A 23,403-nucleotide genomic window follows, 5' to 3' on the forward strand; every position below is an offset into this window, starting at 1 on the left:
TGGTCTTGTTTTCAGCACTGGCCTCAGGGCTGCTGGGATGGACTCCCACCCAGTTCAGCCTTGTCATTCTCTGGGCTGCACACGATTTTAAAATCAAATTCTAAGTGGCCTTACTGCTGAATTCATTTAGTGCTTAGCAGTGTCCACCACCAGACATGCTCTATAGGTTGCTTTTCGGATATTTGGGTGAATGACTCTTCTGGCATCAGGTGAAAAGGAAGTAGAGAGGGGTCTCAGGAAACCAGTAGTCATGGGGGTCTTACGAATACACTTGAGGGCTTTCATATGGAAACTTCATGATGAGATCAACCAATCAAAGCATTCCACGGGGATGAACGTTAAACAAGGACACTCATAAATTATTCTCACATTCTGCTTGTCTCCACTCAGACCCATTCTCCATCCTTTGCAGTGCTCTGAACTCCAGGAGGCTGACCTTGAAAGATGACATCACATGGGGCACCTCTGCTTTCTGGCTCCCAGTAGGGCTCAGTCAAGGGGAGGTACCAACAGGAGCCTGGGGGTGGGTGGAAGGTGGGGATACATAAACTCCCCCTTTTATTTGTGGCTCTGACAAGGACCGCATCTCCCTGTGGCCTCCATGTGTGTCTGGGCCCCTTTTCAGGCCTGGGATGGTAGCCACTTTCCACTGTGGCTGGTGCCTGGGGACTTCACTACGCCTTGTTAGTTCTTCAACTCTGCCTCCTGGACCTTGTGCCTTCATTAAACTTTTCTGTAAAGCTTGTGTGTGTGGCCTGTTTACTGCCAGGCCCTGAGTGGTTAATAAAGTTTTCTCTAAGAGCAAACCCCCTGAGAAGTCATAGGACTAAGCCACGAAGGCTCACCTGCAGATCTTCTCAGGGCATTCTTCTCGAACAGCTGGGTGTGGGCACAGAACCTAAGGGCAGGTCACCGGCCCCCCCTCACACAAAGTACCCAGTTCACTCCATTTCTCTATGCTCAGATGAGCTCCGTGAGAGAGTGTTGATATGTACAGACCAATCCATCTGTGATATGGTTGGCAGCACAGGAGCCAGCTTCATTTCTGAGGTCATTTCTAGGGTGAGAAATCGTATTTAGGAGTCAGACCCTTATGTGAAGTGCCTGGTTTAAGGGAAACAGCTCTGTTCTGGTTGTGTTGTGAGATATTTAACAAATCAGAAGCCACACAGTCTCATGTAGTTAGGTTGACATTTAATTACAAGGAACCTAGGATCTTACACAAGGCAGGAGATGGGTGCCAGCAGCCTTTTCAGCCTGAGTGACTGAGGCTAAAAAGATGGGGACACTGGGACATGTGGATGGGTAGAGCTCCGGCACAGTGTGTCCTGCCCAAAGCCGAGGGTAGTAGCCATTGGGGATCTGCCCCCACGGCTGGCCCAGGTCAGGTCTGCCATCACTCCAAGAGGCAGAACTCTGCCTCCTGCTGTCGCAGGTTGGGTAACACATACAGAGCCACAGCTGCAAGAGCCAAGAACACCATAGGCTTCCACATCCCAAGCATGTTCTGTGGGGACCAAAGACAAATGGTGAGTGCCCAGCCCCCTGAACCCTTCCCTAAGCCAGACATCCCCTGCCTACCGGTGCTGAAGACACCTCAGGACCACCATGGCCCACTCCCCCTTACCTCCTGGATAACTGCTGGAGACCATGTGGTCTGAGTCCTGGCACCACTAGACACCTGAACCACCCTATGTGTCCCCCTGTTTGCATGCCCCATGGGATGAGAATACCAGTTCCTGTGTGTAGGAGCAAGTTCAGGAGCCAGACTTTAGAGTATCCAAATGGTTGTAATGAGGGAGGTTGGCTACCATGGCAAAAATATGCGGGTAAATGTGGGCCTTTAAGAAAAGCAGCTGCACCTCATTAGTTCTTGGAGAATGAACTCAGAGTCAAGAGGATATGAAGACTGAGAGGAAATGAAGAAAGTACACCATGGAGTGTGGGCAAATATGAGGTTCTAGGCAGCCAAAAACCTTTGTGGAGAATGATGATGGCTCAAGGAAATTCAAGGAAGCCGGTCACTGGCTCTGGGAGGCTGCCAGACCCTGCTGACCACAGCAAATCCTGCTGATTCATTTAGGGAACATGACATCCTGAATAAGAAAATACATACTCGGGGAAGTAGTTCCTAATTTTATTACTTTTTTACTGTATTACTTAAAAGACAGAATTTGAGTTTTAAGTCGTAAGCTATGGCATAACAGAAATACAGTTTTAGGAAAGGGCGAATATAGCCCATCAATGCTAAGAATGCATTTGCTCAGAGAATAACGAACCTAAAAAGAGGATTTTAAGCCAACTATAAAGAGCAAAGAAAACCGCCTACTGGTATACTTGTAAAAACAGCTACTAAAAAGAACATAAGATATGAAGTGAGAAGCAAAACAATGTTGGAGGTGGGAATACAGAGTAATTCATAAAGGGAGCTAGGAAAAATACTGACATGCTCAGATGCTTACATCCTAATGCGCATTGCTAAAAATGCCAGTCTGGGGTTTTTAAGGGTGCAAAGTGCTGAACCCATGCATGGGAACTGGCGTCCTTTATACCAGGCGCAGGCAAGATTCCAGGCTGGCTGAGTGAAGGGCTGGTTCGAGTATCACAAAGGGATAAGTCGTGTCAGGCTTTCCTTTCTTACTGGGTCACTAAATTCACAGATCCACAGACGAATCGTACTCCTGACGCCTGTGTTCTTTTATTAGCCAATGTCACCCCAATAAATTCAATTTAAAAAATAAAATAAATCCACAGATCAAGAAAATCATGTTCTGACTTAATCAAGGTGTTTGACAAGGTTTTCCATGGTATCTTTGGAGCGAACATGAAAGAAGTGAGTAGGATGACAGCACGGCTTGTTGTGTGACCATTTGTTATGTGACCAATGAGCTGGATAAAAGCCTGGTGAGATGACATTCGAGAGGCTCAGCCTTCACCTGTGACGTGAATGAGAATATGAGGGAGGGCTTGTTACCCCTGAGGATGACAAGCTGGTAGAAAAAAATGAAACCAGATGAGATTAGAAAAAACAAAACAAACTCCACAGGTTAGATCAGTGGATTATCTCTAATAGGGATAAATGAAAATTTCTGTCTTGAATCCACAAAAATCAACTGCAGGTAGAGAATGGGGGGGTTGGGAGGGAACGTCATTTAGCATATGCAACACGCAAAGGGGTTTTATAATACATGAAGTAGATTAACAATGTGATCGGAGGCTGCATAAAGAGAAGTATGGTATCTTCCTAATTACCTGGAAGCAACCAAGGAAAATGGCTCAAAACGAGGAGATAAGGGAAATCAGGATTGGAATTTTATCTGTTGCTAATGTTAAGTCCTTAGAATCTGATTCACAATTTCCTGGCTCTATAACTACGCCTCTCTGTGTCTTAGTTTTATCACATACCAAATTAATAATAGGGTTGTTGTAAGATTTAAATGAGTAACTATAGATACAGTGATTAGGACCGCCGTGGCACGTAGTATTATATAAGTGTATGTTCTTTTTATTTATGTGGTGTTTTATCATGGTGAAGTACTCTTACATATATGAACTCATCCGATCCTCAGTGGGGAAGGCAGAGGTTTTATCATCCATCTTTTGCTTACATTTGAAGAAACCAACATTCAGATTATGCATTTTGCCCCCTGGGACCAAGCTGCAAGAAGCACAGACAGACGCAACCAAGTTCTCTGACCACTTTGTCAGGCAGGTTGTACCTATGCTACCTCGATTCCTGGTTGGGGAGCTGCATATTTGGTGCAGCAGGCTCTGGGCACAACAAGCTCCCCTGAGAGGACCCTAGACCAGGACTTCCTTCCTCTCACTCTGCTTGGGCCAGGCTGAGTTTGAGCTGGAGAAAGGTTATAGCTGAATGCTCTGGGCCTCATCCCAGGGACTTAGAAGTCGAGGCATATACAGGGGAAGAACAGGTACAGGGAGAGACTTGTCACTAAAGGAGTTGAAGACTGTCTATGGGGTGTAAGTGCAATGCCTAAAAGGAGAAGAGCTGAAGAGGGGGAAGAGTGAGGGGGTGGGGAGGGAAGAGAAAAAAGGAAATGGTGATAAAAGCTACCAGCAAATGCTTCAGCTGCCACTCTGAACCTATGCATTAAGCCAACTACACTCCACTAACTGAGAAGTGAGAAGGAGGGTGAAAGCGAGCAGGGGGAGCATAAGAAAGGAGCTAAAACAGGTCGAGAAGAGTTTATGGTTCTCGAAGGCAGGGGGAACCCTAGGGTTTTACCTTGGGCCACATTCTGCCTCCTGAATTTGGTATCCTGTTGGTACCAGATCACATGGACTGGCCAACTGAAAGGTAACCAGAATATACCGGCCTTGGTTCCCTGAGACACTGGCATCTCTGGTTGGTGGAAACTTTTCACCAATATAGCACCACATTCTCTCCAGAAAGCCCAGCTGAGAAAGAATTTGGCCCCCACAGAGAGAACTGGAAAAAATCTCTGGCATTCCTATTCTGACTTTTCTGAAGACCAAAAGCCCCAAATCAGAGAACTTCTCAGTAGAAAGTATATCATATGGTAGGCGTTTCAGTTCCATTTTTACCAAGGTTGAAGGATGAATGGAGGCTAACCTTGTACACATGACCCTACAGGAGTCACAGCTCTTCAGACTTCCTCTCTCACCCAACAGGGGCGGTGGCGAGTCCTTATTTTGCCAGCCTGGGCAGTTACAACAGTGAGTGCTTGGCTCTGGGGCTTAACAAAGAGCACCCAGGCCAGCCTTACAGACAGACATCAGCTCATCAGAGGTAGTTGGGCAGCTTTGGAAGCAGCAACAGTGCTGAGATCATCAAAACTTTTCCCAGAAGACAGAAGCTCAAACCATGTCCACAGTGGGCATCCGACTCCCTACGTGTTACAAAGACATGCTCCAAGAAGTCAGATTTCCAAAAGCAAGAAGCAAGCCGCTGAGAGAAAAGCAAAAGAGGGGAGGCCAGGGCACCCTCCCTCGATCCCTCGAAGAAGACACAATACCAGTACCTGTGTTAGGACGACGTCTCGGCCCACCAGCACCAGAGCAAAGCCGATATGATCACCAGGCCTACAAGAGGCAAGGAGAAGATGGGGGGGTTGGGGGCAGGGGATGGCTGCAACATATCAAACGAGAAAGAAGCGCGAGAAGAGACAGGAGGTGAAAGAAAGGTGGCATAAAAAGACATAAACACATGAATTCAACAGATAACGAAGATGAGAAAACAAAGGGAAAAGAGAGAGAGAGAGATCAAGAGATTAAATAACTGGTCAGCGAGAGCAGCAGGGTGTCTTCTCTGCTACCCGGCCTGGTTCTTCCCACCGGCAGCCTCCAGAAGGTTCAATACGGATAGGTGTCAACCAGGTGGTGAGTCCAGCTTTCCGGCTTCATTTCCCTCTCAAACCAGTCAAGTGGGTGCTCTGCGCCCTGACCTTTCCTGCGGGTCAGTGACTGGAAAAGTGAAGCTCCAAGGCGGAAAGCTGGCTCTCCAGATGAGAAGGATGTATACTTGTCACCCTAGGAAGAGCCCGTCTCTTGCCAGGCCACCTGTCCCTTTGTCAGCCCCTAGTTCTGGCTGTTTTCCACCAACTCTCTAAGTGTTCTGGGCTCTGGTCCCTCGCATCCCCTAGGAGTGTAATGCTGTGGTTGTGAGAGAAAATGCATTAAAACAAGCCAGCAAATGGAGAAGGGCCAGTTCTTTGCCGGCAACCACCTTCCAGAGACAAACTGTGTTTGCAGGTGATAACACAGATGCCAACAGAGCTGCCTGTGAAAGAGACAGGACCCCCTGGGCCAAAGGGCCACCTCCACACAGCAAGTGCTTGACTTTGAAAATATCAGGCCTGGCATTGAGAAATATGGCACCCAAGGCCAGGAAATCTCTGAGGCTCTAAACCAGCACCTGGTGGAATGCCATGAATTCAAAGAAATACGACACCCACACCAGGATAGAGGCTGCAGTTCTCGCACTGCCCATCCTCAGCAACGGGCTGCCCCGAAACAAGGACTGTATGCTGGGTCCTCAGTCGTGCGTGCTGCAGGCTGGCCTGCCGGAAAATCCCGGAGAGCCTTCCAGTGGACGGGGCACCCCACCACAAGAGACTCGTTTTCTTCCCCTGTGTTTAGAGGAACAGAAAGAACCTGGACTTATTCAGGAAGTACTCAAACTCTTCAGGGAGCCAGAGCCCCCAGTTAATCTCAACTAGGGCAGGAGTTCAGTGGGTACATACCTGTACAGATGAACTAGTTATTAACATACGGAAATACTTTTATATTTTGTTGGGAAATGACTCAGGATACTCCCACTCCAACCTCTTAAGATCCAGCAACTGAAGGGTTAGGGAACTGTCTGGTCTCCAGAGTGAAATATTCTGTCACTTCTGATCACTCCAGGCCCCCACCCTTACACCTTATAATATACAGAGCCCAGTGGGTGACACCAGCCCTCCACCCTCTCCTAACGGCAAAGGTCAAACTTAAAGGGCACCGTGGGAAATGGGGACGGAATGACTGTCCTGCTGACAGAAGGCCTTGCACTGTCAGCATCCCTAGTGCACTAATGCTCTAAGGCAGGGGGAGCACCCTCTGACATAAATAACATGCTTCCACATAAATGAAGAGATAGAATTCCAGTAACCCCACCCTGGTTCCCAGCAAAGGTGGTCTTTGCAATACAGTTCCGCAGCAAATTGGTTTAAGCTGCCATTTCCCACAGAGAGACCATTCTCTCCAATCCCATCTCCATCTCCGCTTTCCCTGAGTGCCCTGCCTCAGAGCTCACTGGCCTCTACTCCGGTAGAAGTCCATCCTAGGCTGGGTCACCCTGAACACAGGGGCATCTGAGCCCAAGGACCCGTTTCCCACATGATCCAGCCTTTAGCGGCGGTTACCTTTCTGCTCTCAGAAATTTTGAGGGGGTTTTCCTCTGACGCTTCAGGGCAAGGGTTGTTGTCCTCATCTTGTTTGTCTTCTTCCTTACCCTCCTGGTCTTGGCACTCTTCAAATCCCTCCTCCCCATCTTCTGTGGACTCCACTTCTATGGGAGCTGGGGGCTCACAAACTAGTTCATCCCAGGCCTCCTCCGTTTGTTCTTCTCCATTTTTCTCCTCCATTTTCTCCTCTTTTGGTAGATTAACTGCATCTGGGTTGCTGGCCTTGTAGTACAGCACTACGTCCACATTCTGCGGGCGGAGGTGGGGCAGGATGGGGGATGCTGTTACCTGCCAAGATCCCTCCCCTCAGCGTGGAGGGCAGTCACTCCCAGCCTCTCTAGACCGTCCGTCTATCCTGCCACCAGCCATTAGACAGCTGCCAGCGCTAAAGCTTCTTGAGCTCTCACCTGGCCTGCTCTTTCTACCCCTGCAGAGTGACTCCTATTTTACCCGCTCCTCTTTCACTTATGTGTGCACAACCACTCTGAATAAATTCCTCTTTCCATCCATTTGGCTCTTCTCTGGAGCATGTGACCCAGGAAGGACAGGGGCCCCAGGGGAGTGGGCTGGGTTAACGGAGGCCGCTGTGGTCCTTTGGGGCTGGCTGTCACTCCACACGAGTGGTCTGCACGCTACTCTCCCATTAACTTCGTGGGAAAAGGGAGCACATCAAATGGGCACCAAGATGGATCTGCTCTAAATACCTTAGAGACCCCAGAAACCTCTCTACTAATTCTTCACTTGGTCAGAATGGTGGGAGATGATTTTTCTTCCCAGGATCTTATCTACCTTTCTGCTTCTGGCTACATAGGTTACTACTCACCTGCCTGCTCTCAGAACTCCCCAGGCTTGCCTTGGATGCCTTTTTAATTTTAACCCCACTGGCATTCTTATTCACATTCTTATTGGCATTCTTGCCGTTGGTAACAGAGGATGACCGCTTCTCTTTGAGCTGGCGAAGCTCTTCCTGGCAGCACTGTAGCTGCCCCTCCAGTTGCTCCTGCTCTGCCAAAAGCCGGCCCTGCTCATCCATGCTGGCCTGGTACTGCAGCTGCAGCTCCCGCAGCTTGGCCTGCAGTTCTTTGATCTGTGGGCAGTGGAGCCAGTTACCCACAGCCTGGCCTACGCAGTCCACCTGGGCCCTGCCGGGGTCGCTGGCTCAGAACTGTCCCTGCGGGAGCACGTGGGGAAGTTAGCGGCAGAACATCATGACAGAGAGTGTGGGCTCTGGAACCAGGCTGCCTGGGTTCAAATCTCAGCCCCACTTAATGACACGGAACAAGTTATTAAAACAGAAAGAAAACCTCAAACTGTGGGAAATGAGCCTCTAAAGCAGTTTTACAAAGAACTCTTCCCTCACTGGAGGCACCTGATGGTTTACATCTAAATGATCAAAAGATGATTTAAATATTTTTCCTGCGACCCGTCTGGAGAATAAACTATAGGGCTACCCCTCCTGAACCTCGGACTTTATTCCATTATGACTTTTGATGGGAGCTCCTACTTCACCCAAACTCTCTACTGGTACAATCACCGAAGGAACTGTGTTGGACACCTGAGAGTGCACCTGGGCACCTGCACTTCGCCATGGAAAGAGCGGCAATTCCTAATCCTGCTCCCTAACCTCCGGTCTGTCTTCCCTGACTTCTGGCAGCACAGCAGGGTCTCCTTGGTAGGCATCGACACTAGCCAACCAAGGCCCAGGGGTCTGCTCTCTGACCCTCTCCCCTGCATACCCAGCGACCCTGCTGGACTGCGGGCTGCTCTTGCTCAGAGACAACACTTTCTGTCCCGTTGCCAGGGGATGCAGCGCACTCTCCTTGGCATTAGGACAGATCCAGGAGGAGGCGGGCCCTGTCCTTGAGGTGCTTGCAAACTAAAGAACATTGGCAGGTGAAAAAATACAACTGGACAGAAGTGCTCTGGGGAATAGTGGAAACAAGAGAACAGAAGTGGTAGAGGGGGAAAAAAATTCCGAGTCTTGAAGATCAGTAAATCCAGCACAGTGGGTACCTGAGAAATGTCCATCAGTGACGCAGCAGACTGCCGGCCTCCTGGGCCTCGGTGCCCTCTGTGTCCGTCTGCCCAGGAAGGCGGCGACTACATAGAGCCGCAGCGAGCCCGTCCCTCTCTCCTCAGCCTCTCTGAAATGGCTCCGACCTCCTCGGCTCTAGGGACTCCTCCAAGAACCCCTGCCTCCCTGAGAGCAGTTACCTCATTCTTGTCACAGGGGGAGGCAACAGGCTTCTCAAGGCCCTCGCAGCACTCCTTGAACTCCTTTTCACAGGCACCCAGCTCTTCCTTCAGCTCCTTCTGCTGGTCTACGAGCGTCCCCATCCGCTCCTGCAGCAGGCTGTGCTCCTCCTGGCTGAGCTCGTACATGGCCTGCACTCCCTGCAGCTTGACCAGCACCTCGGCAACCATGTCATCAAAGCTCTGTGGAGGGCGGGGAGGAATGACGGCACCCTGGGGAGCCCCTGCCCTCCGCCCCGCTCTGCTAGGCCCTTCCTTAATAAGATCAGAACCTTCTCTCCCTGCCTGTGTGTCAGCTGGCTGCTTTTACCTCTAGATCTTCCGGCTCAGCAGGTTCATCGTCAGTGCTGCTGACATAACTCTTATTATAACAGGTGTCGGAGCTACTGCCGCTGGTCTTCTTAACGGTGACGACGCTGCTGCTGCTGCTGGTGCGGTAACTCTTCAGGTAGGTCTCACTGGTACTGGTTTCGCTATCATAGCTCTTGAGAAAGTTCTCCTCACTGCTCTGGGGGCTCCCGAGGACCTCGCTGCAGTCAATGCTGCTACCATAACTCTTCTTGTAGGACTCCAGGCTTCTTTTTATAGAAGGGGACCGGGCTTGGAGCAACTGCATTTCTTCCAGGCAGAGCTGCAAGTCGGCCTGCAGCCTCTTGCGCTCCTCTAGGAGCCGGCCATGCTCCTGCTGCTGCAGTTCCTGCTCGGTCTGGCTGGCCTCGTACAGGTCGTGCAAGGTCTGCATGTGGGAGGCGATCGTCTTGGACTGCCGGGGGTGGGTGGGAGACACATCGTTACTCTAGCGCTGCAGTCCGAGCTGCACCCCTCCTGGCGCAGAGGTCTGAGCACACTTTAGAGAACTGCACACCTTCATTCCAGTCTCAGGACAGCCTAGGCCGCCAACTTAGCCTACGGGTACTGGGTCAGTGTCTTGCTCATGGGGAAAATGTCCCCAGGGAAGATACTCCAGTGTTTCCGGGTTCCCGATTCTGTTGTTTCTGCACTCATCCCTCTCTCCTTGGAGCAGTGCTGAGGGGGGCTCGAGAACACCTGCCTTCTTCTCGGTCAGGTGTACCACCATCCTGGCCTTTGGACTCAGTACCCACCTCTAGCTCTAAAACCAGCTTGACCTGGAATATGAGCATTCCTCAGAAGAGGGGTACTCTTCTGAGTCCCTGCCCCTCCTGCCCCAATCCTGAATCTGGACTCTGAGAATGTTTCCCAGGCCCTCTGGGCCTGGCTTCTTGGCTACTGATGCCCAGGACAAGATCTGATTGAGGAAACATTTCATACCTGGTTCCTGGTCTCTGTGTTATCTAGGCTGAAATCTGATGGCCCTGGAATCTGACTCCTGCTATCCCCTGGATCTCCCTGTCCAGGCTAATATCTGAATTATTTCATTTTGCCCAAATTGGAACAGTCTATCTGCTCTTCCTTGCTCTCACTGAGCCCTCAGGCCAAATTCACCCCCGCAAGCCTGAAAAACTTAAATGGAAATCTCCACCAGTGAGCCCTCAGAGACACCTTGCTGGTGTCTGACCCCCCCTGACCTGGCTGATGTTCTGGCCAACGTTGCGATGAAAACAGTATGGTCAGTATCAAGAACTCTCCATGCAAGGACGCTTTCTTTGGAAAGGAATGGCCCCATACTGGCCTCGTGCAGAACACCAAAAGGTTATAGATTTTATCACTGAAAAGTGTACTTCTCAATTATCAACCATCTCATGAGAAAAGGATGACACCTTTAGTCAGTCCCAAGCAATCCAAACACTGAAATGATATTATACATCTGGAAAATGAGACGCTAAAGGGATTGAGGCAAATTATCAGGCAATTACAGACTTCCGGGTCATCCCGGTTCTAAGTGCTCCCAGGACGGCGGCTGGGCATGCACGTGGTGGGTCCTCAGGCCGTATCTGAAGGCTCATCCCCAGGAGCCAGCCCATGGGGGCAGTCACGGCTGGGGCAGGTCAGGGCTTCAGTCTCATCCTAACTCCTGGCCTCACAGGCCTTCCTAACACTGTCCCTCTGTGCAGCCCCTTTCCCTCCTGTCCCCAGAACCGTCCCCCTGCCTCTAGCTATGGTTACCTTGTCTTGGACACATTTTGAGGACTTAAGCGATTTGGAACCTTCTGGATTCTCCAACACTTCCTGGAAATGGGAGTCTTTGAAAACATGCAGCTCTTTGTGCAGCTCTAATTGTTCGTTTAACACCCTTTCTTGATTGTGTATCAGCTGTTTCTGCTCTTCCTGCATGCTTTGGTAGAGGAGCTGTAGTTCATACAGGTCTTGTAACTTTGTAAGTAGCTCAAAACTCTGTGAGGTAGAGTGGAAGGAAGGGGCAGGGACTGTGGTGGTCACCAGCAAAGCCCTCTGCTGGAGACCCTCCCTCCCCTTAGGCATCCCTGATTGGCTCTGCAGTTTCCCCATCTGGGATGGGGGAGTCCTGTGGAGATCTGCCAGTTGAGTAGAACTGACCTCTTGTGTTTGGATGCATTTTGTAGTTTACAAAGTACTTTCAAGTATTTTTTCTCCAGACAGATTAAATACCTACATATAAAATGCGGGACAGTTCCCAGAGCATAGATGTATTTTAAATATAAAACCCAAGCCCTGGCCGGTGTGGCTCAGTTGGTTGGAACATCATCCCTTACACTGGAAAGTGGCAGGTTTGATTCTCGGTCAGGGCACCCGGCTTGCGGGTTCAATCCTCAGTTTTGGCGCATCTAGGAGGCAGCTGATTGGTGTTTCTCTCTCTCTCTCTCTCTCTCTCTCTCTCTCTCTCTCTCTCTTCAGTCAATAAAAAAAAACACATATCCTCAGGTGAGGAGAAAAAAAAAAAGTAAAACCCTAATCAGCTATATTGAATTTTTTGGTTTGAAATTGGTGAGAAAGTAAGGAGTGGTTGGTTAAGGAAAGAAAAATCTTAATCCCCACTTTTCCTTTTTCTCAAGTACAGTCACACCTGGGAAGCTTCTCAAAGCCACTTCTCCATAGTGAGCAGCCACTCGCTGGCTGCCTTTACCTTCTGGAGGAGACCAGATTTGGGTATCGGGAACGTGAGCCTGTGCAGCTCTTCTTGCAGCTGGCCCTGCTCCTCCTGCAACCTCCTCTGGTCCTCCAGGAGTTCGCACTGCTCCATTTGCAGCTGCCCCATCTCCTTCTGGCTGGCCTTGTACTTTTCCTGCAATTCTGTCAGTCTGGACAGCAGTGCATCACACTGTGGGCGGGGCGGGGCGGGGCGGGGTGGTTACTCCTCATCTAGTTCTCTGCCTGTGTGGCTAGCAGAGCATTTCTGTGTCCTCCTGCCTCTACCGATTCACCAGGGTTGCCCACCCTGTACTGATCATCCCAAGCCACACCGCGCCAAGTTTTAGATGCCGAGTGGGGAACGCCAGCAGGCTGCTTGGGCTGGCTGGTTGGCTGTGCCTGAAATTTTTCTATTAGTCCCTTCTGAGAGCATTCTTCGCGGGAGTGTTATCCACACCCCTCCCCTTTCATTCCCCGCTGCCTCCCTCTCCTCTGGTAGATGCCGTTTTCTCACCCTGCTGGGGATTCTACCCCCTATCACTCTCATTATCCTCAATTCGCTTTTATTCCTAAGTATGCTCCTTACCAATAAAGACTTCATTTCTCCCTAATCCCCCACCCCCCATTTTTGTTTTCGTAATCATCTTTTAAAATCTTTAGAAAAGTATGTGCTATTGCTGAATTTGGGTTAAGAAAACTAAATCATCCTATGATTCCAAAAACCTGAATCTTCTAATATCGGACTAATTGCAATGCTGTTTTTAATCAGAGGAAAAGCTGGCCCCGTGTGCCAGCATACGGTTCCTTTCCTTAGGGGAGGGGGCACAGATGCCCTCACTCCTAAGTCTAGTGGGAACGGGGGGAGGGAAGATGTAAGACTGGGAGTAGAAAGGCAGGTGGACTGTGGTGGTGACACAAATAACCTCCCCAATTCTGTGTCTCCCGAAGGCCTTTCCCTGGGGACACAGCCTGCTGTTGGCGGTGGCAGGAGCTAATGAGCATTTTGGCTGAATGTGACTTGTTCCACTACTTTTAGAGAATCTTGGGCCTGTTCTCTATCATGCTTCAACACCCTTCCATTTCCTAGCAGCGATCCTGAAAGTGCTCAACACAGGGTAACTGATAGAGACTTGAATTTTACACACTATGATAGAGAGAGAATGGGTAAGGAAGGCTTTATTTATCACTACAGGATTTGTTACTGAAAGGAAGTGGGTGAGAGTAGTATTCTGTTCAATTTAAAGAGAGTACGAGTCAGGTTCAGAGGACTTAACTACTCTGAAGCCTCGGCCCTTCTAAAGCCAAGCAGTGTTCTGGGCACAAGACCATGCCATCTGACAAGAGCATTTGCAATCTGCCTCAAAAAATGAGACCTTCTCTTTCTAGTTCTAACGATAAAAGTGACACATACGGGCCTATGTGTATGTTCTCCACAAATGACAAGATACCACTACACATGGAATATGTGCAAGCATTCCAGTGTTCAGACTGGATCCAGATACACGGATCCTACTAAGCTGTGGCTCAGGTCAAGGAAAACTGTTTTAAAAGCTACCAGCATGGGGCTCTGCCTCTATTCCCAGCCTCGCTGGACTCCGCCGTGATGGGACTCAGCTGTACTTAGTCTCCTAATTATGGGCAACAGCCCATCCCGCCCTTGGGTGGATGGATGACTTCTTTCACCCTAACCTCCTTTCTCCGGAGGAAGTGCCCAGGAGATCCCACCTGTCTGCACCACAATTACCTTGTTAGCACACTCTCTCTTGTCCTCCGGGATGGACTGGGTGGTCCTGAGCTGGACCAGCTCATGCTGGCAGAGCAGGAAGTCCTGCTCCAGCCGATCGTACATGTGCTTCCGCCGCTCCAGCTCCTCCTGGCTGTTCTCGTACCGCTGCTTCATCTCCTGCAGCTGGGACTGCATCTCTGCGTTCTGGGGCAGGGAGGCAGCCCGCCATCACCAGAGCGGCGGCTGCACTCGCTCCTCTCAGGCAGTGACAAAGGGAGTACTACCTGTCCTTTCCAGTCCCAATTCCATCCCACTGAGGCTCCTGAGATGGACAAGGCCCTAACAGGCTCTACGCAGAGACCTCTGGGCTTCCATCTGGGGTGTGGTGAAAGTAAAGGGGTTCATTTTTACAGGCTGGTTTCCCGATTCAAAATCAAAGGAAGCTGAGAGCACCTTCCTACTGAGCAACGCCTGACCGCCCTCACCGACGGCTCCTCCACAGACCTCCGGCCATCCCAGCTCCTCCTCTGCACCCGTCCTCGCACGGCAGCTCAGCCGGGCCACCTTCTCCCTCACCTGGAGCTGCTTTTACCTTCTCATTGCTCTCTTGGAAATAGCCCTCGATGTCTCTGAGGCGCTGCACCTCGGCCTCCTGGTACCGCAGGTCCTCCCGCAGCTGCTGCTGCACGTCCAGCAGGTGATCCTTCTCACACGAGAGGTTCTCGTACTGGAGCTGCAGCCTATGCAGCCGGCACCGTAACTCCTACGGTGGAGGGGCCTTTGGACAGTACCCCCGGGACCCTCAACCCACTCACTCCTCTGCCTGAGTCACTCTCAGACTCCTCCCTGCCCTCCACTCACTGGCTGTCCTCTCATCTAACACAGTGCTGGGGTGGCGGAGTCCACCTGCGGTGTTCACAGGTGGCAGCTGGAGTTATTTGAACTCTTCACTGGTATCCACCTTCCCAAAACCTCCTAGCACCTAAGTTGCCCCTCACCTCTGGTTGCTGTTACCTTCTCACTTTGGCTTTCTGTGCATATGGGTTTCGAGACTTTGAGCTGCCGGAGCTCAGCCTGAAGTTGGAGTTGCTCCTTCAAGAGCTCAGTCTGCTCATCCTGGCTAACATCGTACTTGTGCTGCAGGGCACAGAGTCTGTTCTTCAGCTCCTCGTTCTGTGGTGGGAAGGATGCGGGTGGAACCGTTACTCTCAAGAAACAGCAGGCCCCTCTCCAGACCAGCCTGGCGCTTTTCCGGGTGCAGACATCTTGAGGAGCTCCCGCAGGCCTCTGGTCTGGTTTCTTCTCTGAGGCAGACACTCAGTGACGACTACCATTTCTAGGATGCAAGGCTAGGTGACCTCTCCAATTGGTCTCGGATAGACTCTACCCCTGGTGTCAGGGCAAGAGTCAGCAGAGCACAGCCTTGCTCTGCGTTCATCCTCCTGGAAGGAAGCGGCGACTCCATGGAGGCCCTTCTGCCCTCCCCAAACTCCCTTCCTGGCAGTGTTTACCTGGGCGGCGTGTTGGGAAGTCTGACACCGAAGCACCTCATTCTGTGCGCACTTGAGCTCCCTCTGCAGCCGCCTCTGCTCCTCCTCACTGGTCTGGCGATGAAGATGTAGTTCTTGCAACTCACAGCTCAATTCCTTACACTGTGGGAAGCGAAACGGGAAGGCGGCTTACTACAAGTGCACTCCAAGGGCAGGCTTGGAAGACTATTTACATCAGGCAAGCGAGACCCCAGAGTACTATCTCCTGCCATAGCGCACGCCACCTTCGTCAACTCTGTCCTGTGTCTAAGGAGATGTTTCTCACACAGGCCAGGAGAAGGTACGAGAGGGACAACGAAAAGCGCCTGCATCCCCCTACCTTGCTCTGCATGTCACATATCTGTTCCTCAGCTCCCAGCAGCTGCTGTCGCAACAAATGGGTTTCCGGATGAGGTTCTAGGAAATCCATTTCTACAGTCTGACACTCTGTTGACATCAAACTCCTTAGCGTTTGGGACTCCAGCCACTTTTCTGTTGCTCTTCGTGTCCTGCAATCCAGAACCCCAGAGCCATGTTTGGGCGAGAACTCTGCCTGGAATCACCTGCCAACTGTGCTTGGTCCTGATGTCTTTGTTTTAGGCAAAAAATGGTAAGGAGCCTCTTACTGTGATTGCTCTCTCAAGAAAACACACTTAGAAGGGCACAATGGCCCCAGCACCTCAATCGTCAAAGCTGTTTGTCTCTGGGAGACCCTAAGCGTGCCAGTCCAGTTGAGCTTGAGGCTGGCTCTGATGTCAAGTCCGCTCCAAGATAGAGGACATCAGACTGAATCAAGTCCATGTGGACAACAAAGGGATCACTTCTGAGCTACTGTAGGGCACGGCAAACCAGCCCCTAATGCCCCGAATAGAAGAAAACTAAACTTCTGAAGTCAATCAACCCTAGTCCTAGACACTGAGTTGGGTCCCCATGCCTCTTCTAGGTGGTGTCCATATCCTCCGGACACCACGGGAAAGACCAGATCTCCCGGAGGAGAGGGACGTGCGAGAGCCTGGCATCTGCCTTCAGCAGCAGTTCTACTCGGGGAGAAGCCCAGTCCTACAGGGTCCCACTCGCCTCCCGGCTGTACCTCTCACTCTCCAGATCTGCCAGCTGCCCTGAGAGGCTGCTGTTGCTCTCCTGCAGGACCCGGTACTCCTCATTCAGGAAGTGGTAGCGTTCCCGCAGTTGCTGCAATTCCTCTGCAGAGGACAAGATGAGAGAGAGGTGAGGTCCTAGGGAGGAAGCACTGATGACCAACCCCCCGTTTTCCTGCCTGATGAGCTCCTTTTTCTAGAGACAGAAGAGATATCACATGCAGAGGCTTCGAAGACAGGGCCCAGAGAAGTCCACCCTGCAAAGGCTCTCTGTGCTCTTTCAAGAGCTGCCCTTCTCATCTTCCCAGATTTGTCCTGTGTGCCCCTTCAAAACCCCAACCAAGACGGTCTTGAGATTTTAGGAGTGACGGTTTGTTTTTTTAATTTTTTAAAAATCCTCACCCAAGGATATTTTTCCACTGATTTTTAGAGAGAGTGCAAGAGAGAGGGAAAGACAGAGAGAAATATCTATGTGAGAGCAACACATCGATTGGTTGCCTCCTGCACAAGCCCTGACCAGGGCCCAGGCCGAGGAGGAGTCTGCAACCAAGATACGTGCCCTTGACCGGAATCGAACCAGGGACCCTTCCATCCTCAGGCTGACACTCTACCCACTAAGCCAAAATGGCTAGGCTGTGACGGTTTAATTGTTTGGCGTTTTTCTTTGTATTTAAAGTTTCCATTGAGACCAGTTTACATGGCTCAGTGGTTGAGCATTAACCTATGAACCAGGAGGTCACGGTTCGATTCCCGATCAGGACATATGCCTGGGTTGCAGGCTCAATCCCCAGTAGGGGACATACAGGAGGCAGCTGATCAATAATTCTCTCTTATTATTGATGTTTCTATCTCTATTTCCCTCTCCCTTCCTCTGTGAAATCAATAAAGATATTTTTAAAAATTAAGTTTCCATTGAACTGTTTGATTACCTCACTTTTAGTACAAAACACTGGGAGATGTGAACTGCCAGATGTCACACTGCCAGTCTTGGCCTTTCGGAGACAATCCAGGCATCCTGAAGGTCCTTTAACTTCCTTTATCACCACACCAAATACTCTGGCCTGCATGTGGTCAAGAATTCTTTCTAATGATCTTTTATCTGCTATCAGAAGGACACATCCCAACCAGACCCACATATCACCCTCAATGCTGCTATGATACATACCCATCTCTGTTTTGTTTCTTCATGATTAAGAATTATTTCTTGCCCTAGCCAATATGGCTCAGTGGATAGAGCGTCAGCCTGCGAATCGAAGGGACCCAGGCGATTCTGGTCAAGGGCCCGTACCTTGGTTGCAGGCTCCTCCCCGGCCTGGGCCCTGGCCAGAGCCCACGCAGGAGGCAACCAATTGATGTTTCTCTCACGTCGACATTTCTCTCTTTCCCCCTCTCTTCCACTCTCTCTAAAAATCAATGGAAAAATACCCTCAGGTGAGAATTAAAAAAAAAATTATTTCTCTTAGAATATTAATTCTACTGATATTTAAAAAGTGTCTTAACTACCGTCAGCTTCAACACCCTGAAATTTACTTCTAATGTTTATTCCAATCAGAAGTCCTGGTCTATGTAGCAAAGTCCTTGAAATACTGCAAATTACCACAGAAGGAAGGAAACTAATCTTTAATGAAAACCAACCGTGTGTTAAACAATAGACTTGATGGTTTCAGCCTTGGTTTTAGTTAGTATGTGAGTGCTTTCAACATGTTGGGCATTTCATTTAATCCCCAGAATAGCCCTGTAAATTTTCTTTTCTAAATAAACCTTAAATTTTAGAATAGTTTTAGACTTATAGAAAAGTTGCAAAGAATGCAGAATTCCCTGGAAGAGTTCTCATCTAGTTTCCCTACTGTTAATATCGGACAATGGGTCCATTTGTCATGACTAAGAAATCAAGGTTGGTCTATGAACTAAACTCTATACTTTATTCATATTTATCTACATTTTCCCTCAAGTCCTTTTCCTGTTTCAGGATCTCATCTAGCTGATGACTGAATAGCTCCTCTTTTTATTAACCACTTTTTATATAAATGGAAACAGAGGTTCAGAGAGATCATTATGAGACTAAGTTCACTGAGATGCTGAACTGAAGTCTGTGTAAGTCCAGCCCGGGCCTTCCCACTGGGCTGTCTGCCTCTCCTAGCATCACCAATCCAAAGGCTCTTCTGAGAGGCTTGTTACAGCTGGGAAAACTTGCACTTCTTTGATTCCTTGTTGATTTGCCTCTGCTTGACCTGGCCTAATATAAGGCCTCCCTTATACCCAGATCATCAATCTAGCCTCAGAATAAAGGCAAACTCTCTGATGTCATGCCTCCTAGCAACCAGCTGGGAGACTCCCTGTCTGAAAGCTTTTGATTTCCACAATGGGTCCATTTGTCATGACTAAGAAATCAAGGTTGGTCTATGAACTAAACTCTATACTTTATTCATATTTATCTACATTTTCCCTCAAGTCCTTTTCCTGTTTCAGGATCTCATCTAGCTGATGACTGAATAGCTCCTCTTTTTATTAACCACTTTTTATATAAATGGAAACAGAGGTTCAGAGAGATCATTATGAGACTAAGTTCACTCTGTTACTCAGTGGAGCTGAGATGCTGAACTGAAGTTTGTGTAAGTCCAGCCCGGGCCTTCCCACTGGGCTGTCTGCCTCTCCTAGCATCACCAATCCAAAGGCTCTTCTGAGAGGCTTGTTACAGCTGGGAAAACTTGCACTTCTTTGATTCCTTGTTGATTTGCCTCTGCTTGACCTGGCCTAATATAAGGCCTCCCTTATACCCAGATCATCAATCTAGCCTCAGAATAAAGGCAAACTCTCTGATGTCATGCCTCCTAGCAACCAGCTGGGAGACTCCCTGTCTGAAAGCTTTTGAGCTCTGAGCTTCTGAGTACATCGTGTTTTATTAGAAATAACCTCCCTTCTCTCCAGCTTGTGCTCTGACTTTTTGCCCCCAAAGCTTCTACTCTGGGGAGGGCTAAAGGAGCCTAACAATTAGCATCTCAGGGTCTGGGAGCAGGACTGGAGGACCCCTTCCCCCCGCCCCACCTCCCACCCAAAAGGGAAGCGTTTCCCGGGATGGTGGCCCTGTACTCCCACCTAGAACTTTCTTCCCCAAGAAGGGCTTCAGCGGAGTCAAATCGACAAACACCAGATGGCTCTCTGAGAAAGAGTTCCCCGGGCACATCTCCATGGTGCTATTTCTCACACCATGATGGACTGGCTGTGGGACTCTGGGTAAGTTTTTCTCCCTTTATAGTCTTGAATTCAACCTGGAGGTTTTTTCTAGAGTTTCCCAATTCATTATCTAAGACCACCTTCCAACATCTTCTTGCACACTCTCTCCCTCCGCTTGACTTTACTGACAGACCAGGAGAAGGGCTTGCACTCTCATACCTTGCAGCTCAGAGTAATCTGAGGGAGTATAACTATTAGATGAGTCAGAGGTCTTCATTTCCATTTCTGCACGGAGGGAGGTGATCTCCAGCTCATACTCGTTCCGAACACGCTCCAATTCATCAAGTTCACTTTGCATCCGGCCGAGGTCCTCCTGCAGGGATGCTATGTCACTCTCATGTTCAGTCGCAGAATCATCTGCGGCTTGTCGCAGGTTCTTGATCTCCGCATGGGCCAAATGCAACTCCCGTTCTATTTCCTTAAGTTCACATTCTTTCTCACGCTCTAACAGGGAAATCTCCTCCCGTAGATTCCGCAACTCACCTGCAAAAAAACCCAAAGGTTAGGACGGTCAAGAGGAGAAGTGAATTAATCTACCACATTCTAGACTCTAGAGCAGGGGTGGGCAAACTTTTTGACTCGAGGGCCACAATGGGTTCTTAAACTGGACCGGAGGGCCGGAACAAAAGCATGGAGTGTTTGTGTGAACTAATATAAATTCAAAGTAAACATCATTACAGAAAAGGGTACGGTCCTTTTTTTCCCCAGTTTTATTCATTTCAAACGGGCGGCTGCTCTAGAGGCACAAAGGTAAAGGGAGGCACTTTCTTATCTAGAAACCCCTGACAACCTAGACTCTACCCCATCAGAGAAGTATAGTTTCATCTGGTATGAAATAGAGAGAATTCCTAAGAAGGGAGCAGAGAGTGAATCTATGTAGTAAGGTAGTAGAAAAGTAGATTTTTGAGGCTTGGCACCAAAAGCAACAATTTAGGCTATTGAAAACAAAAGGTATTATCAGTGCCCTGGCCAGTGTTCTCAGTGGTTAGAGCATCGGCCTGTGCACCAGAGCACTGAGGGTTCGATTCCCAGTCAAGGGTAGGTATGATCCCTGCACTCGGGTCATCGGGGGCGAGTGTGGGAGGAAACTAATTGATGTGTCTCTCTCCTATCAATGTTTCTCTCTCTCTCCTCCTCCTCCTCCTCCTCCTCCTCTCTCCTTTCCAGTCTCTCTAAAAATCAACGGGGGAAAAAAATCCTCACTCCCCGGGTAAGGATGAAAACAAAAAGAAAGTATTATTAGTGTTTCTAAGGAATCGCCTAAGAATTAAAGGCCAAACATAACTTACAATATTTTTCTTATGTCCTGAGTCTTTTCAAAAATTCCCTGGCTAGTCCGGCCAGTATGGTACAGTGGTTGAGCACTGACCTATGAACCAGGAGGTCACAGTTCCATTACCAGTCAGGGCACACGCCTGGGTTGCGGGCTCAATTCCAGTGGGAAATGGGCTCAGTAAATGCACACAGGCATTTATTTCCGCTGTGCTGATGTTTCTATCTCTCCCTCCCTCTTCTCCCTTCATCTCTGAAATATATATATATGTTAAAAATTCCCTGGCTAAAAAAATCTACACAGACTATTCTCATGTATTCAGTCTGGGAGCTTAGAAATTAGAACTTCAGAATCCCCATGAACTGCCTGTGGTAAGTACTGGCCCTAAAATAATATCTATTTAGAGTTCATAGCTGAAATTCAAATGTAGGTTCATCACATGGTAACCAAACATGGGAAAATAACCTACATATTGATTGATAAGAGATTGTTTAAATTAGTGATGGTTAAATAGAATATCAGCAGCCATTAAAAAGAAAATGGCAGAGTTATAGAAAAGGCATGAAAAGGTTTCCATACATACTAACTAGAAAGAAAAATCAGCTGTAAAATATATTGTACTACCTTATTTTTGCAAAAAATCAATTGTATGGCCCTAACTGGTTTGGCTCAGTGGATAGAGCGTCGGCTTGCGGACTGAAGGGTCCCAGGTTTGATTCCGGTCAAGGGCATGTACCTTGGTTGCGGGCACATCCCCAGTAGCGGGTGTGCAGGAGGCAGCTGATCGATGTTTCTCCCTCATCGATGTTTCTAACTCTCTATCCCTCTCCCTTCCTCTCTGTAAAAAATCAATAAAATATATTTTAAAAAAACAATTGTATGTACAAAATATAACACAAATATACAAAGACATAGAAAGAAGTCTGGAAAGATCTGTGTGCCAGCCATAAAGAGCAGCTCCTTCTGAAGTACGAGATAGCATATGATGGGGACTTTTACTTTCTACATTGGTGCTGTTTGAATTTTCACAACAGGCCTCTATTTTATAATAGTTTTTAATTTACAAAAGAAATGTGTCAGAGCTCTCAGTATCTGTGGCACATCTCAGGGTTGTTGGACATGGATAATCTGGGATTAGGAGAACTTAAACGTGGAGAGAGAGTAAAAGGCACTGATACCAATAAAAAATTCAAAATTTGGGAGCCAGGATTATGGGATTAATGAGGACTGGGTTGGGAGGGTCAGGACCTTCCCACAAACACTGCAAGTTACACTGTCCTTACCCCTTGCCCTGTCCTCTGCTCATTCTATTCACCAGATTTCAACTTCCCCTAGCCTCTCTCCCTCACATCCTCAAAAAAACTAAGCAAGTCCTCTATTAGATGTTCTCAAAGCACCTTGTAGTTTTGCAGCGTGTATGTGTGTGTGTGTGTGTGTGTGTGTGAGTGTGTGTGTAAAACCTTGCTCTCCTATTTCCTTGACTCTAAGCTTCATGAAGGCAGGGAACACGTCTGTTTTGCTCATCATTAGAGCTCCAGGATTTGTCATAGTACCTGGCGTAATGCAGCTTGCTAAGTATTTACTGTATTCGTGCATAAATGAGGCAGAGGGTCATCTATTGAACAAACGTTTACTGAGTACTACGAGAAAATGGGAGACATACTGCAGATATAAATGCTGAATGGGCAGGGTGTCTCAGGGGCAGGAGGAACGGTCTCCTGCCCTATTCCCACTCTCCCAAGCTCACACGTGCAGCTCTAGGCACATCTTTTGCCAGTCGTTCCTTCCCTAGAATGACCCCAGCGGCCTCCTCTTCTTGGTCTATTCAAGTATTAATTGGTCACCACCTCTGTGCCACACCCAAGCTTCTCTCCACTGAGATTCTCTGACCTCCTTCCAGTTGGAAAGAACAAATTCCTTGCTCTATCCACGGTTGAACAGCACAGGGGCGGGTCTTGTAGGCCCGAGGCAGGAGCTTACCTAGAAGCTTAGAATCCAGTGGGGGAGATGTACATATCAACCGGCCATTAGGATAAAGGCCCTACGGCCTGGGGTGGACTTCTGCGGAGGCGACCAACCTCCACTTCCCTGCCGTGCCCTTGGTGCTCGGGTCCAAATCCCCCTTAGGTTCTATTCTGGAGTCTAGCCCCGCAAACATGACATGCTCCGGTCCAGGAGGAACCGAGGAAGGTCTCCCCACACCTGAAAAACCTCTTCATTAGGGGCAGGACCCGCTAAGGTCCGAGGGGCGGGGCTTGCCGGCCTGAGGGAGGGGCTTATCCAGAAGCTGGGCGGGGCGGGTCCGGCTGGGGCGGGTCCTGGCCGGAGGAGGAAGGCC

The 23,403-nt window shown here is 49.2% G+C and overlaps 1 protein-coding gene across 9 annotated transcripts in view; it reads right to left on the reverse strand.

Annotated features, from left to right (window-relative positions):
- Positions 1–1,174: 1,174 nt before the first annotated feature.
- The window catches only part of CCDC136 (coiled-coil domain containing 136), a 29,523-nt gene continuing 7,294 nt past the window's right edge, over positions 1,175–23,403 (reverse strand). For 2 of the 9 annotated variants that reach the window (XM_015568901.1, XM_015568894.1), the window contains 15 exons: positions 19,952–20,275; positions 16,552–16,663; positions 15,802–15,970; positions 15,444–15,584; positions 14,947–15,105; positions 14,525–14,695; positions 13,951–14,136; positions 12,202–12,396; positions 11,265–11,492; positions 9,490–9,942; positions 9,141–9,362; positions 7,750–8,013; positions 6,885–7,175; positions 5,004–5,110; positions 1,424–1,507 (listed from right to left, as the gene is read on the reverse strand). In XM_015568901.1, the coding sequence (XP_015424387.1) occupies positions 5,009–5,110; positions 6,885–7,175; positions 7,750–8,013; positions 9,141–9,362; positions 9,490–9,942; positions 11,265–11,492; positions 12,202–12,396; positions 13,951–14,136; positions 14,525–14,695; positions 14,947–15,105; positions 15,444–15,584; positions 15,802–15,970; positions 16,552–16,663; positions 19,952–20,275 (3,017 nt within the window). In that variant the 3' untranslated portion in view covers positions 1,424–1,507; positions 5,004–5,008. Of the gene's footprint in view, positions 1,508–5,003; positions 5,111–6,884; positions 7,176–7,749; positions 8,014–9,140; positions 9,363–9,489; positions 9,943–11,264; positions 11,493–12,201; positions 12,397–13,950; positions 14,137–14,524; positions 14,696–14,946; positions 15,106–15,443; positions 15,585–15,801; positions 15,971–16,551; positions 16,664–19,951; positions 20,276–23,403 lie in introns of those variants that run through there. The other 7 variants (XM_015568897.1, XM_015568898.1, XM_015568895.1 and 4 more) reach the window with 6 other exon arrangements.

The sequence above is a fragment of the Myotis davidii genome, unplaced genomic scaffold (genome assembly GCF_000327345.1).
Source record: "Myotis davidii unplaced genomic scaffold, ASM32734v1 scaffold705, whole genome shotgun sequence".
Lineage (NCBI taxonomy): Eukaryota > Metazoa > Chordata > Mammalia > Chiroptera > Vespertilionidae > Myotis > Myotis davidii.